Source organism: Crinia signifera, chromosome 3, assembly GCF_055691185.1.
Source record: "Crinia signifera chromosome 3, ASM5569118v1, whole genome shotgun sequence".
NCBI lineage: Eukaryota > Metazoa > Chordata > Amphibia > Anura > Myobatrachidae > Crinia > Crinia signifera.
This window is the reverse complement of record NC_139219.1, coordinates 190,587,050-190,599,486: the sequence shown is the minus strand read 5'-3', so window position 1 is coordinate 190,599,486 and position 12,437 is coordinate 190,587,050. Positions and strand designations below refer to the sequence as shown.

At 42.7% G+C, this 12,437-nt stretch overlaps 1 protein-coding gene across 4 annotated transcripts in view; it reads left to right on the top strand.

Annotated features, from left to right (window-relative positions):
• Window positions 1–12,437, top strand: part of DOP1A (DOP1 leucine zipper like protein A) — a 78,447-nt gene that overhangs the window by 45,725 nt on the left and 20,285 nt on the right. For all 4 annotated transcript variants that reach the window (XM_083177134.1, XM_083177135.1, XM_083177133.1 and 1 more), the window contains 6 exons: window positions 2,358–2,591; window positions 5,112–5,733; window positions 6,522–6,796; window positions 8,314–8,466; window positions 10,501–10,601; window positions 11,336–11,592. In XM_083177134.1, coding sequence (XP_083033260.1) covers window positions 2,358–2,591; window positions 5,112–5,733; window positions 6,522–6,796; window positions 8,314–8,466; window positions 10,501–10,601; window positions 11,336–11,592 — 1,642 coding nt within the window. The remainder of the gene's footprint in view (window positions 1–2,357; window positions 2,592–5,111; window positions 5,734–6,521; window positions 6,797–8,313; window positions 8,467–10,500; window positions 10,602–11,335; window positions 11,593–12,437) is intronic.

Genomic DNA, 12,437 nt, shown 5'->3' with positions numbered 1-12,437 from the left:
TAAGATGAGGGAGGAAGGGACATTGCAGCCAAAAGGATTGCGAGAGGAGTTAATTGATTGGGACCAGTAGTAATTGGGATTTTTCTGTATTTTGGAATAATTGCATATTATAATGAGATCTCTAACCACAGAATGCATTTGTGTGTCATATATACCTTACACTCACAGCCTGCGGATTCACAGATATGTGACATACAAAAATGGCTATTGTATTTTATTGTAGTCGTTGTATTGAGGCAAATTGTTCTATCTTTATCATTGATATGCTGCTGTTACTGCAGAGGGGTGTTTGTTAGCTAGGACTGATCTTACATCACAAGTTAATGCCACAGTATTATAGTCCTTGTAAGTAGATAGCTACTATATATACTGGTGTGTGTGTGTGTGTGTGTGTGTGTGTATATATATATATATAATTACAAAAATATAATCATTTTGTGTGGAAAATAGAAATGCAGTATTATTATGTATGATTTACGGCAGACCATGTGGCCAGCTGGTGATCATTATGCTGTCATGATGTGGGATCTATTTTTATATGGAGGCCTGGAGCTGCAGCTCCATGCACCCCATTGTTAATCTGACAACTATGGTTGGAAAAACCAAACCAATCGGGCGCAATGAGTGACCTCACCTTTTATAGAAAAAAGGGGAGGAGAAACACGGATGGTATTTAAAGAGGGGAATTGCACACAACTTATTAGATTCTTAAATGGTATTGATACCTATATCAATGAATATAGAAGCGTAGTTGGCTGCTCCCAATTACAAATTGGATGGTTTGTAGGGGGACAAGTATAATAGAATCAGATATATGTGATCACTCACATATATCTAGAGAGCGCCACACCAATGGATGTAATCAATATAGATTTATTACTTTTAAAATTATTATAAATCTCTCAATAAAATGTACAATTTAATAAGTACTCACAAAAAAATATAAAAACACAATGGAATAACAATAGATTTGCATACACTCCTGATAAAGTCAATTTAAGGACTGTGTTTAAACAGTAGTATGTCCTTTGATTATCCCTTGATAGGGACTTAGAGCTTTTTAGACAATGATAGTTTCATTAAGGGTGATAGAACAGACCTCAATTTCTTTTTCTATAGCCGATGGAATGAATTGATGTCAATCTCTATTCTGTGTGATTAACAGACAGCTCAAGCTCCCCTGTCAGCGGTCGCCGCCTGTTGACGATCCGCTGATGTGATGTTTGTACAGGGGGCGAGCCGTCCGTCTCCAGCAAGCTGTACAGATTAGCTGTATGCCGGGAATCACAATTAGTGACACGGTGCGGGACTCACCCAGGTTGGTGGAATTACCAGTCGGACGCCGGCTGTTGGTATATGCTGGAAACACTGGGGAGATCACCGCAGGAAGGCAGAAGGAAAAGCGGCTTGAAGATGAAGAGGTGTAGAGCTATACACCTCCTACAGCTACTACTAAGTGATAGATACAACCACCTGCCTCCACAATCTTCAAGCCGCTTTTCCTTCTGCCTTCCTGCGGTGATCTCCCCAGTGTTTCCAGCATATACCAACAGCCGGCGTCCGACTGGTAATTCCACCAACCTGGGTGAGTCCCGCACCGTGTCACTAATTGTGATTCCCGGCATACAGCTAATCTGTACAGCTTGCTGGAGACGGACGGCTCGCCCCCTGTACAAACATCACATCAGCGGATCGTCAACAGGCGGCGACCGCTGACAGGGGAGCTTGAGCTGTCTGTTAATCACACAGAATAGAGATTGACATCAATTCATTCCATCGGCTATAGAAAAAGAAATTGAGGTCTGTTCTATCACCCTTAATGAAACTATCATTGTCTAAAAAGCTCTAAGTCCCTATCAAGGGATAATCAAAGGACATACTACTGTTTAAACACAGTCCTTAAATTGACTTTATCAGGAGTGTATGCAAATCTATTGTTATTCCATTGTGTTTTTATATTTTTTTGTGAGTACTTATTAAATTGTACATTTTATTGAGAGATTTATAATAATTTTAAAAGTAATAAATCTATATTGATTACATCCATTGGTGTGGCGCTCTCTAGATATATGTGAGTGATCACATATATCTGATTCTATTTTACCATTGTTAATCTGGCCTGGTATATGGCACAGTGACTGAAGCTTGGCTCATTCCGTTCCCCCCCCCTTGGATGGATCCTGTGTTTCTATTGCGTAGTGTATGGCCAGAGTTACTCTTAAGATGTACTTTATAATGGATAAGTATAAGCAGGAACTCTGTGTAATGATCCTCTTCCAGTCCCATACTCTGTCTCCTCCGTTCGATAATTGCTTTACTTTTCTGTAACAGAGGGTTCTATATTTGTTTTTGTTTAGGAGACATATATTGAAATACAGACAGAACATCTTCCTCAGCTTCTCCTCCGGATGATTTCTGCTCTGACCAGCCATCTTCAAGCTCTGGACCTCAAGGAATTGACGGATTCACTAAGACTTTGCTCAAAAATCCTCAGCAAGGTCCAACCCCCCCTCCTGTCTGCAGGCACTGGAGGTGATTTTCAGCTTCCTAGTGCCCAAAACGGCTCTAGTAAAGAAAGAGAGGATAGGAAGGTAAGACTTGTGATGTGAACTAGAGATGTGCAGTCATACACCTAGCATCTTTATGCCTTACAAATGGCCCAACCCGGGTCATCTGGCCGAGGTTATGTGTATAAGCGACTGATTTGCTGTGTTTGCAGAGGTCTGGCTCAAAGGAATGTCTGTGAGTGACATGCAGGGCAGACAAAGGTTCATTGTAAACAGGGCCGAACCGGGAATAACCCAGACACAACAACATGCCCCCCTCATACCTAATTGTATTATTTTTATTGGAAACTACACTCTATTCAAGATGGAATATGGTACAGTACAGTGGATATTTTACTTTTACTGGTACATTTCATGCGTACAGTACTATCAAAAGCATCCAAGTGCTGCCCCTAGGAACGTGCCTAATGAGAAGTTCAGCACTGCGTTTGCTGCATCATAACTGATGTTTAATATTAATCCATTGCTTTTATTGTTTGTTTTTTCTTTTGAGAAAAAATATATTTGTTATTACATTCAAGCCAGTGTTTTTTAAGAAGTGTTGGCCAATTTCCTAGTAGTTACTGTACCGTATGTAGTGCTGCATAAGAAGCTACGTAAGTACAATTACAGAATGTATTCATTATTTTCTCACCTGCATAAAGTTACTGGTAAAGAACCATGATTGACACTAGCTTTTTATGCCTAGTATTCATTACAGTGTGTTTAGTCGTTCAGTGAGTTGTTTTAGCAACACAAAAAATTGCAGACTATACTAAAGATAGTTGATTGTTCCTTTTCTATTTCTTCTCCTCGCAACTTATTGTCGTGGCAAATTTGCAATGAGAAAGCCTCACAGGATTGTAATGTGACATAGGGCAGTATTCAATGAGAAAGTTCTCTGTGCATGGAGAGCGTTTTATTTCGCTCTCCATGCACTCTCCGCGTTTTAGTGGAGATTCTTCGTGTTCCGGAGCCTCCTGCTCCCACTATTCAATGTGGCTGATGCTCGCCGCCACTCGCGGCGAGTCTTAACCCCTGCAGCGGACGAGCGTCCGCGGCAGGGAGCTTTCAGGGAGCCGGGGGACGGAAGCAGCCAGAGAGATTAAAGTCTCCCTGGCTGCTCCAGAGGAATGTGGAGGGGAGTTGGGCTCCCCTGGACCCAGGCAGCACAGGCTGCCCCCCCTATAGCCAGCGGGGGACCCAGTATTCCCTGCACCCGATCGTGCATATTAATGATCGGGTGCAGTGAATATATAAATATCTAATGAGCGGCTCGAGCGCTCCGGCCCCCTGCTGGCTGCACTGTGTTAAAAAAAAAATAATAATTTTTTAAATATATTTTTTTTAATTTAATATATATTCATGTGCTATAAGCACATGAATAGAAATAACATGCCCCTTCACAGAAAAAAAAACCTGATTTTTTTTACACCAAAATTTAAAAAAAAAACCTTTTAGTTTAAAAGTTCACATTCCAGCTCTCCATCAAAAGATGGAGAATTGCTACACGGAGAGAGACGGAGAGAGACGGAGAAAATCACTTAGAAAGATGGAGAATATTTCACATTGAATAGGGTTGCTCGCTTTTGGAGAGCAAAATGCTCCGTCCAAGGCAAACAAAGCACAAATTCTCCATAAAACACGGAGAACTTTTCTCATTGAATACTGCCCATATACTTGCATGTTTACTGCAGGCATGTCCAGCCCCCACCACCCTACAGCTGTTGTGAAACTACAGGTTCTAGCATGCTATGCCACAGATTTGCTATTGCTAGGGAATACTGACACTATGGCAGAGCATGCTGGGATGTGCATTTTCCCAACAGACAGGTTGTCCATGCTTGTTCTACTGGTTAGGAGCCTTGCATAATGGATACAAATTGCTGTATGTGTTCTTGGCTTTCCATTCATCATTCATTCAATCATTGGGTAGTCATTCTAAATTGTGTTCCTCAGTATTTCAAATGTTTGTTCCTGGAAACTTGGTAGATCATTGACAAAGCAGCCAGCCAGCCATTATATGCAATCTTACAGACAGTGGAGCTTACAAGCCAAACGTGTGAGCTATGGCATCCTGTTACTAAAATCATTCATCGGATCTAAGCATTATTAGATGCTTATAAATATATAAAGACAATTCTCTATTAAAATGATGAAGCACAATTGTAACATGTGACCCAATATGCTGGCACTAAATATATGTATATATAAAAGGATAACATCTCCTCACCTCTATGAGGTGAAGTACCGCTGTTGACCAGTAGAGGTCACTCTATATCAAATTACTCCAAAGTGAAAGCAGTCTTTGCAGGGACACTGATCTGTTTACAACTTGCTGGATATGGAGAGAGGGAGCTGTTGAGATTGAGATTGGAGGAAGGAGCAGATAGGGACAGGGAGTGGGATGGAGAGTTTGTGGACAAAAACTGTCACAGCTCAAACTGAAAGTACATTGCAGAAACCATCATTTTGAGGGTTTTTTAACAAGTAAATAAATAAATGTTACATCTATTGTATCACAAAAGTGTAGTAACTACTGAGTGCTATTTATTTATTTCTTAGCTGTCCTCAGGCACGCCAGAAAATCCAGGTGATGTGTTTGAAGATGGTGAGAACCCTCCAAGCAGTCGATCTTCTGAGAGTGGCTTTACAGAGTTTGTGCAATACCAGGAAGATAAAGCTGATGATATTGACAGGGTGCAGGGTGATGGCCAAGGTGCAGCTGGTCTGCCTTTAGGTAGCACTTCATCAGAAACTGAAACGGCATCTACTGTGGGTTCGGAGGAGACGGTGGTGCAGCACAGCTCCAGGAGTGCACAAGGAACCGCTACATGGAATTTAAAGGCAACACAGAAAACATCAATGCAGTGCTGCCTGGAGTATTTCCAACAGTTCCTCACTAGACTCATCACTCTGTATGTTATCCCCAAGAATCCAGCACCTAAAGCACTTGCAGTCAGTCTACCAGGGGAATCCCCTGGGGGTGAAATAGACAATATTAAATGGGAGGCACCTGCAACCGAAAATGTTAAAGAAAATAAAATAAGCAAGCAAGTTGCACCAAAAGATTACCACCCTGCCTTTATCGCTGCCTGCCAGCTGTTCCTTGAATGTTCCAGCTTCCCTGTGTACATTGCAGAAGGCAGTCATACTTCAGACATTCATTCTGGGAAGGCAGAAGTGGGTAAGCAACCTGGACAGCATTTTCCTCTTTGTAAACAAATATTCACCAGTCACTTAAGTGGTAAAATATAGCATGTATGATCCACATCACCCGTGACATGGTACTGTAAAACTGACTCTCATACTCCTATAGATAGCTAAATATTTAGAACTGTTACTATTTGCATTAATTGCAGATGTGCCCTTATACATCTAGCCTCAATACGCCACACAGTGCAAGACCTCCAGGTTCCATGCAGCTCTGCTAACTTCAGGCATCTTTTGTATTGAAATTGTGTCTTAGGTGCAACGCAGTGCGAATGTGTACATACTGTAGCTACATTAATCTGCCAGCTGACCCTTGCCCCAGGAAGAGCTTTAAACAGTCAGTAACTCCCGCAGCCAGACTCTATGCCACCAGTATCATAGAAAGTAGAGCAGCGCTGATTAGTCTGACGACGCATGCTTTATCTTTACCCATGTTCCCCAATACTGTTTTTTAACTAGGAAATGTTGGCTATGTAAGAGGTGCAGACTTCAAGATTGTTAGGTTATCTGGTAGTACAGGGAAAGGAGGTCCAGATGTCTGGGCATTGTAGGACAAGTCCTGCACCCAGAAATGAAGAATGCTATTAATTCGGAGAAAGCTTTGATACAAGCATGGTTCATTCTTTCAAATACTTTTTATTTTCCTGATTGAATATTGCCTTACAGTACATAATGACTTCCATGCTATTTGGTAACTAGAGCCAGTATGTATTGTAGGATTTGTTAACTTTCATTATATAGTTTTTCTCTCTTTTCCCTTAGACTGTGAGAAAGTGCATCCCCCTGTATGGCTGCAGACCCTCATGAATGTGTGCAGTGCAGCAGTAGACTTCAGCATACAGAGTGTCGCCATATCACTAGTGATGGACCTGGTGGGCCTGACACAGTCTGTTGCTGTGGTAGCAGGAGAAAATGCAAATGGTTTGGAAACCTCTCAGCCTTTAAGTCCAAACCAAGGAAGGGTGTCTGTAGTGATTAGACCTCCTCTTACTGAAGGCAATTTGAGATACATGGCAGAGAAGACTGATTTCTTCAAGGTGGGTAGATTGTCACTTTTTTAATAGTTTTTTCCCCACACACATTGGGGTCGATGCAACTTAAATAAACACATATGTGGATAGCGGGGTTTGTGTAAAGTCTCTGTGTAGCTACACTTGTAAATGGCAAGGTGGGAAGGGGCAGGGACTGTACACAGAGCTCATACATACATACAGATCATGCAGACCAGTGTGTAATGTGTATATATGCTTGTTAGGAGGTGTAGCTCTTGGACTACTACTCACTGTATCTACAAGACCCTTCCTTATTCTTGAACAGAAATCCACATTAAGTGAAGCCTATGGGCTGTAATTAAATAGCCTGGCAGACAGTTAGAGTCTGGCCCTATATCACACCGGTTCCCATGTTGTATTAGCAAATCTGATTTTTGATGGGCCCACTGGGTTTATTTAAAGCCACTTGTCTGATAGTGTTATTATATTTTAATACCTTTTGTGGCATATGTACATCTCATTTAATTTCTGTACAGTTTTTTCATATTGCCACATCATTGAACTGTAAATAAAGTGCTAACACTGCATTTATTTGCAATACCCCTTTCACACAGAAAATTAAAATTCAGGGCTGTAGAAGTTCCGGGTGAAGCAGTTAAACACACGGGTCCTTTTCTGTGTGAAAGGATTGATCTGGGTTTTAAACTCCAGGTCTCCGACCCTGCAAAAGACCACGGTTGGAGATCTGGAGTTTAAGATCCGGATCAACCCTTTTACACAGGAGAAAACCCAGTTTAATGGAGCAACTCTCTGGGTCTAAATTTAAGACCCGGAGATTTTCTCTCCTGAGTGAAGGGGGGGTCTGACAGCGGCAGCTGAATTACAGAGTTTCAAAGACCGGGTAATTGCTGCTAATTACCGGGTTATTTAGCCCTGAAAATGGTACAATTAACCTGTTGGCTTTTACCGCTCTGGTGTACGTTAGACTATAAAAGGAAGTTACTATTTTGTTGCTTTAATGCAGGGGTCCTCAAACTATTTTGCTCTGGGACCCCATCAGACAATACAAATAATTACAGGACCCCAGCAAGTTACCACAGATGGTCATCACATGACGTGTATTCAGCAGACCGCACATCACATGGCAGCAATGATGGGAGCACTCTAACAACAGACTATTCAACAGATTTTTCAGACTCCTTGAATCATTGACTGAGATTAGAAAAGTCATCAGCCTGATGGTCAGCAACATGGAGTCGCGACCCCATGCTGATAAGGTCGGGACCCACTTTAGGGTCAGAACCTACAGTTTGAGGACCACTGCTTTAATATATGTTGGTAGATAGCTTGCTCTTACTTTATATTTACTGTATTTCATTGTGTTAATTATTAATAGGTAATAATAATTAGCGCAAAATACATATACTGAAGCGCATCTTATCTGATGTATCTTGTGGGGTTTATTAAGCATTTGCATGTAACTCAGTGTATAGTATTCTGATTGCAGTAAGTTGCCACATAATAAATCTAATTTGACTATGGTTTTTTCTCGTGTTGTAAAGAATGTGGCGATGACTCTGTGGGAACAGTTGGGAGATTGGACGCCACAGCACCATCAGAGAAGTGTGGAACTGTTTTATCAGCTACACAATCTGGTCCCGTCCTCTAATATTTGTGAGGACGTTATCAGCCAGCAGCTAACACACAAGGACAAGGTATTGTTACAGCAATTATTTAAACCATGGTCTACATGATCAACTCTGCTTATTGTATAGTGTAAGTAACTCTGCAGCACCATATGAAATTTTACTGGGAGCTTAAGCAGGACTAGCCAATTCCCAAAATATCATCTTCAGCTTTAAACAATATTTATTAACAGTTTCTTACATATAATCCGCAGCGCTTTACAGAGTACAGTTGAACATTCACATCAGTCCCTGCCCCAGTGGAGCTTACAATCTATATTCACTACCACAAGGGTTTTCAAACTCAAATTCATCGGGGCCGCATCAGCAGTTTGGTCAATCTCAAAGGGCCGGTTGTATCTGTAGGACTATGTGTCCACTCTTTATTATCATAAATTATTGTCACTGCATTCAATTATTGTATACTCAGCAGTAGCATTTCCCTCCTGCTATTGCTGTGAACTGCAGTGCATTAGGGCACACGCTGCCTGCACAGGGGGGCAGCACTCAGTCTTAGGGCATATGTCCTGCTTATTATCATGGGACACAGCAATTAATGATGGGCTGCAATGTGCCAGTGCACACACACACACACACACACACACATAGGCAGAGAGTTTGACACTTACCCGCTCTGATGCATCCACTCCAGTCTGAGCTGCTCCACCACCAAGGACACAGCTGCGCTCTCACACAGGCGCATTTCCCCCTCCCTCCTGTGAGTAGCGCTCCTCGCACTATCTATCCAGGAGTGGGGGGCAGCGTGCTCCCGGTCACTGTGCAGTGCACACTCAGCAGTAAGTGACCTGGAGCGCACAGCAGCAGCAGCACCATTCACCACGACGGACCTGCTCTTTCCTCTCTGGCTCCTATACAGCATGTGGGAGCGGAGGAGGGGTTGACGACCGGCGGCACTGCGCTAGAGGACAGACATTCTCTGGCTTGTAGGCTGCCGCGCATGTGCTGAAGAGGCGCTTTCTTGTTTAAAAAAAAAATCGAGAATAAAAGGTGAAGGCTGGCGGCAGCTGCGCGGGCCACATGAAGAGGTTTGGCGGGCCGGATTTGGCCCGCGGGCCTTGTGTTTGACACCCCTGCCCTACCACATGTACACGCACACACAGACCAGAGTTAATTTTGTTGGAAGCCAATTGACCTACCAATATGTTTTTGGATTGTGGGAGAAAACCATAGTACCCGGAGTAAACCCACACAAACACGGGGAGAATATACAAACTCCACACAGTTAGGGCCATGGTGGGATTGAACCCATGACCTCAGCGCTGTGAGACAGTAATGCTGACCATTACACCATCCATGCTGCCCAAACATAAGAAGTTTAACAAGTTCTAATTTTGCACTGCGTTCAGACAGGATTTACGACGTTATTTTTTTAATGCGGGATTAGATAGAACTTGAGAGCTAATTGAAATGTCAGAAATAGAAACATAACAATGACATTGAGGAAATAAAATAATAACACATAATATTAAAACATAAAGGGAGAACCGGTCGTGAAAAAGCAGAGTCACAAAATCATTATGCACAAAGATTTAGAGGCAGTGTGTTGGGGAGGAGTCCAACAAGGAACAAACCCCAAAATGGGAGTGAGTGGCACATGACAAGAATCTCTGATCGTGCAGACTGGAACGATTAGAGAAAGGCAGGATTTTAAACAGAGTCTTGAGTAAGAAGCAGAATTTGTTTTAGTGCAAGAACTCCCAAAGTGAGGAAGAGCAAAGTTGGAGATGGAGAGGGGAGGACAAAAAAAAGGAACAAGGTTAACAAGGTGTGTGTGTGCGTGAGGGAGAGGGGGTTGGGGTTGGTGACAGGTAGAGGACTTGCCGAGTGTGAAAACATAGAACATATTAAAATAATACATTTTTTTTTTTTTTTGCAATAATACTACATTTGTTTTTTTAATATGCAGATCAAAACCACAATATACATAGCCCAGGCAATTTTGGTTCTACAGAATTATTAATGGACTTGCTTCTTTGGTGGATCATAGTATAGAATGTTATTGTAGTAGTAGTTTTATTTTTAATATGGTTTAATTTGTCACAGAAAATTAGGATGGAGGCTCATGGGAGATTTGCAGTCCTGTGGCACCTTACCAGAGACCTTCATGTCAACAAGTCTTCATCTTACGGTCGCACATTTGACAGGTTTGTCACATTTACCAATGTGTTTTTCATATAAATAGCTTTACTTGTGATGTAATGCGATTTAGACCCTGGTATTTTTGCATTTTACTGAAAACAATCTTCAGTAAATCTGTGTTTTTGGATCATGGAAACATGAAAAAAAATTACACAAGGCAATCAACTCATTGGCATTGAAGCATATTTTTATTTTCATAATTTACTCGTTCACTTTGATAACAAAATTTGATTAGATGGATTGATTGTGTTTGCATTCTAATTTATAATGCAAATAAGCACACATTTCACTTACAGCTTCGACTGTATGGATATGTTTTACTGAGAACACTTTATCCCAGTGGTCTCTTTTTTACTCTATAAGGTACAAATACTATAAGGTAGTAGCTCTTATAGCAGAAATTATATCATAAAGGTTCTGCAAACACAGAGGCAAAATAGCTGTGTGGTTTTACTTCCAATAAAAACCTCATAACCCATAGTGGCATTGGGGCAGATGTATTAAGCCTTAACAAGAGATAAATGATGAGGAGAGATAAATGTCCAGCCAACCAGCCTCTGACTTTTTTCAAACACAGCCTGTAACATGGCAGTTAGCAGGTGATTGGCTGGACGTTTATCTCTCTTTATCACCCTTGCATTTATCTCTTGTTAAGGCTTAAAACATCTGCCTCTAAATCACATATATATATACCTGACATTTATTTGGTACCGTTTCCAATACTGCTCTACTATTGTAGGTCACTGTTCATTATGCTGGACAGTCTGAACAGCTTGGATGGTTGCACATCATCTGTCGGCCAAGCCTGGTTACATCAGGTGCTCCAGAGACATGACATAGCAAGAGTCCTTGAACCACTGCTTCTCCTACTCCTTCATCCAAAGACTCAGCGAATATCTGTGCAGCGAGTCCAGGCTGAGAGACATTTGAGCAAATCCATTCGACACTTGGAAGAAAATAGAAAAATGTTTAGCAAGACCTGTAATGGCAGTGATGGTGTGTATCTTCGAGATAATGTATACTGCTAGCTATGTGTGTGTGTGTGTGTGTTAACTAGAATTAACTGGTTAGTTTATATTGTCTGTTTTTAACATATTTTCATATTTAATATTAGGTACTCTTTACCTAGAACGGCGCCCATCGGGGTGATCGCGGGATCGCGGGCAGTACATAAACGGCCGCGACGCGATGCCCGCGATCACCGCGATTTTCCCATAGGGAACAATGTTAAAAAGCCAGATTGACCGCGATTTTGCATTCAATGCCTCAATGCCCGCGATTTTACCATAGGAATCAATGTTAAATGGGCTACAGAGCCCAAATAGGCTCAATTAACCCTTAAATGTCACCCAAATTTTTTGACGCCACCCCACGATCCACGCCAACCTGAAGCGTGGCGAGCGCAGCGAGCCCGCGAGGGGCGGCGGTACGCGTCCTCCGACCTTTTCATGCCCTACTATCCACGTCGGCGTGGAGTTGAGAATAGAATAGTGTGGCGAGCGCAGCGAGCCACCGAGCCCGAAGCGTGGCGAGCGCAGCGAGCCCCGCGAGGGGACGCGGATACCTTCACAGTTATACGCGTCCCCTCGCGGACTTCACAGGTGTCCGTGGCGACGCCGACACCTGTGAAGCCCGCGAAGGGACGCGTTTACCTGTGAAGGTATCCGCGTCCCCTCGCGGGGCTCGCTGCGCTCGCCACGCTTCGGGCTCGGTGGCTCGCTGCGCTCGCCACACTATTCTATTCTCAACTCCACGCCGACATGGATAGTAGGGCATGAAAAGGTCGGAGGACGCGTACCGCCGCCCCTCGCGGGCTCGCTGCGCTCGCCACGCTTCGGGTT